This window comes from Alosa alosa, chromosome 21 (assembly GCF_017589495.1).
Source record: "Alosa alosa isolate M-15738 ecotype Scorff River chromosome 21, AALO_Geno_1.1, whole genome shotgun sequence".
NCBI lineage: Eukaryota > Metazoa > Chordata > Actinopteri > Clupeiformes > Clupeidae > Alosa > Alosa alosa.
The window spans coordinates 28,911,906-28,915,148 of record NC_063209.1 but is presented as its reverse complement, the minus strand read 5'-3'; the positions used below and the strand labels follow the sequence as shown (position 1 = coordinate 28,915,148).

At 43.5% G+C, this 3,243-nt stretch overlaps 1 protein-coding gene across 1 annotated transcript in view; it reads right to left on the bottom strand.

Moving 5' to 3' along the window:
- Nucleotides 1-1,210: 1,210 nt before the first annotated feature.
- LOC125286152 (aryl hydrocarbon receptor nuclear translocator-like protein 1) overlaps nt 1,211-3,243 on the bottom strand; it is a 21,887-nt gene continuing 19,854 nt past the window's right edge. Inside the window, exon 17 of the mRNA XM_048230918.1 lies at nt 1,211-1,864. Coding sequence (XP_048086875.1) covers nt 1,707-1,864 — 158 coding nt within the window. The 3' untranslated portion in view covers nt 1,211-1,706. The remainder of the gene's footprint in view (nt 1,865-3,243) is intronic.

Sequence of the window (3,243 nt, the reverse complement as noted above, 5' to 3'; positions counted from 1 at the left end):
GTTAAAGCAGCACTAAAGAAGTGCAAATGTTAAAGCAGCACTAAAGAAGATGTGTATGTTAAAGCAGCACTAAAGAAGATGTGTATGTTAAAGCAGCACTAAAGAAGATGTGTATGTTAAAGCAGCACTAAAGAAGATGTGCTCCTGCACTCCAGCAGCAGGTTCCTATGGCTATGGTCAGAGTGCGGCAGAACTGATTCAATTCATTTTTTTGAAAGGTGAAACATCTCTTTGGGGGGCTTTAAAAGGTAGAAGGAGCAGAATGCAAGTCAGGGGAGCCCATCAGTTTGAACCTGGTGGGGAGACGTGAGCGCAATATGCATTTGACCTGAATTTAGTATGAAATGTAGTATGCATTTGACCTGAATTTAGTATGAAATGTAGTATGCATTTGACCTGAATTTAGTATGAAATGTAGGGGAGCGTACCCATGTTCCCCGGGTCCTATGTTCCCCGCTTTGTAGAGACCGGGGAACATAGGACCCTTTTTTAAAACCCTAACCATAACCCTAACCCCGAGCGGGGAACATAGGACCCAGGGAACATAGGGATGACCCCAAATTTAGTATGCATTTGACCTGAATTTAGTATGAAATGTAGTATGCATTTGACCTGAAACTCACTTAGCCTGGGATTGCTGTACCCAGCCTCTGTAAGCCAAGATCTCGCTCCTTCACCCTGGAGTACTGACCCTTATTGATATTACCTGAAATGTACAATTAAATAACATGGATGTATAGTGATTTGGAAATGTACAATTAAATAACATGGATTTAGTGATTTGGGAAAGAGCTCTTCATATAAACAGTACAGCTCATGTGATAAATAAAACCTTTCACATTCAAATATGAGCGAGAATATCTAGCTGCTTTTAGGCTTGAGGTGTGTGTGTTTCATGTGTCCAGGTGTGTAAGCCATTACCATTCAGACATTGTCGTTCTGATTGTGTGTGTGTTGCATTGTTGTTCTGATTGTGTGTGTGTGTGTGTTCCATTGTCGTTCTGATTGTGTGTTTGTGTGTGTGTGTGTTCCATGTGTCCAGGTGTGTAAGCCATTCCCATTCAGACATTGTCGTTCTGATTGTGTGTGTGTGTGTGTTCCATTGTCGTTCTGATTGTGTGTGTGTGTGTGTTGCATTGTCGTTCTGATTGTGTGTGTGTGTGTGTGTGTGTACTCTTCTGTGTGTCTTCTTCACTTCAACACAATGTCATTCCAAGAGAAAAAAATATTTTTTATTTAAAAAATATGCTAATGTCCATACAATACATTTTTATTACCATCCACAGCAAGAAACAGGAGACATTTCAAGAGTCAGGAAATCAGGTCCCATAGGCACACACACACACATACACACACATACATAGCGTTCCTGCAGCCTCTATGTTACTCTAGAAACACCAATGGCCCAGGGACAAGATGCTGAGAGGCTATCCGTCACCTCTACAGAGAAGGTCCTCTTCCTGTTGACTCTAGCGTGTGTGTGGAGAAGTGTCCTCTGCTGTGAATGTGTGTGTGTGTGTGTTTATGTGAATATGTTTTATTGTGCATGTGTTTTAGTGTGTGTAAAGGGGAGAGGTGATGCTTCAGTCAGATTCTTCAGTTGTCTCTGGTTCTTCTGACTTGACTGCTTCTCAGGTCCGTGTCCAATACAGCACAGCAATGCAGTGTTCAGCACCGTGTGTGTGTGTGTGTGTGCGTGTGTGTGTTTAGAGCGGCCAGGGCAGGTCGCTGAAGTCCACTGGTCCTCCGAGTCCTGCGTCTGCTTCCAGCAGGCTCATGATGACCGCCATGGCCGCTTCGTCGTTGCTGGGGCTGCTGGACCCCGGCTCGTCCATCAGGTCAATGCCCACGTGAGAGCTGTCACCTGGACACAGGGCAACACAGCAGCTCAGTTACAGACCATCATCATCATCATCACCACCATCATCACCGTTACAGACCATCATCATCATCATCACCACCGTTACAGACCATCATCATCATCATCACCACCGTTACAGACCATCATCATCATCATCACCACCGTTACAGACCATCATCATCATCATCATCACCACCATCATCATCACCACCCGTTACAGACCACCACCTGCATCCTATAGAGTGTGTGTGTGTGTGTGTGTCGTACTCAGTAGGGAGTTGTTGGAGTAGGGGTATCCTATAGAGTGTGTGTGTGTGTGTGTCGTACCCACTTTTGGGTCCCGACCCACCAGTTAAGAAACACTGCTATAGAGCAGGGCTCTTCAATTGGCGGCCCGTGGCCCTTTAAAAAAAATGTAATCTCTAGCAAGCGCATGAGCTGTTCTCCACTGTTGCATCTCTCGCTCGCTTTAGTCCTGCAGCCACTGCACCTCAGCCCATTGCACAAGTTAGACTACATTACAATTCATTACATTTGTACGTAAGTTCCATCTTAGTTTACTTTCAACCTAAATTGACACTACGTTGGAGTTTATGAACTACTAATATTTAACAGGTTGCACCACACAAATAGTTTCTGTCAACGATATCGCAAAAAACCACGGGCACAATTTCTGCAAAACTTGGTGAAAAGGTGGAGCAGATCCGACTGAAATGGAATTTCAAAGTATTTCTATATAGTAGCCTGGCTATTTTTTTCGCAACGATAGCGAAAGAAAAAAATGTGGAGTCTCTCTGTGTCCATTTAGTGAATGATGAATTTGTGCGTAGCCTAAGCTAGGCTGTCCTTCATTTCTTCACGTCTTACAACATAAACAAATGCAATGATAGTCTAGTGAAGTCAGAAATGAGCCTGTCTAAAGGCCTATAGACTATATAATAACCAAAGAAAGTAAAGGAGATGATTTGCACCTCCGTTCACCAAATAAAGGCCGTGGTTGTGTTTCTCCAATATGTTGGCACAAAACGTAATTTCTGTCAGAAACCAAGTAGGCTAAACGTTTCCATTGTCATCGTGAACTATGACGATGCCCATGCTCAGTAGGCTATGTTTTTCATTTATTCAAGCAGTGACATTTGGTTTAATGCATGGGGTAACGTGACGTGCGTCAGAAAAAAGATGGGCCTGTCCCTCTCAAAACATGTTAAAATAGTGTGATTAGCAACCAGAAAAGATAAAAATCCCCCCGGACCCCCGTGTTTTTGTTATTAGGCTATTATGACTGGCCTGCCCCCACGGCTAAAGAAAATCTAGAGGTCACGGTCATCTCATTTAAATGGTGGGAATGTCAAATGTAACAAGTAGGCCTATAAGTCAGAAGA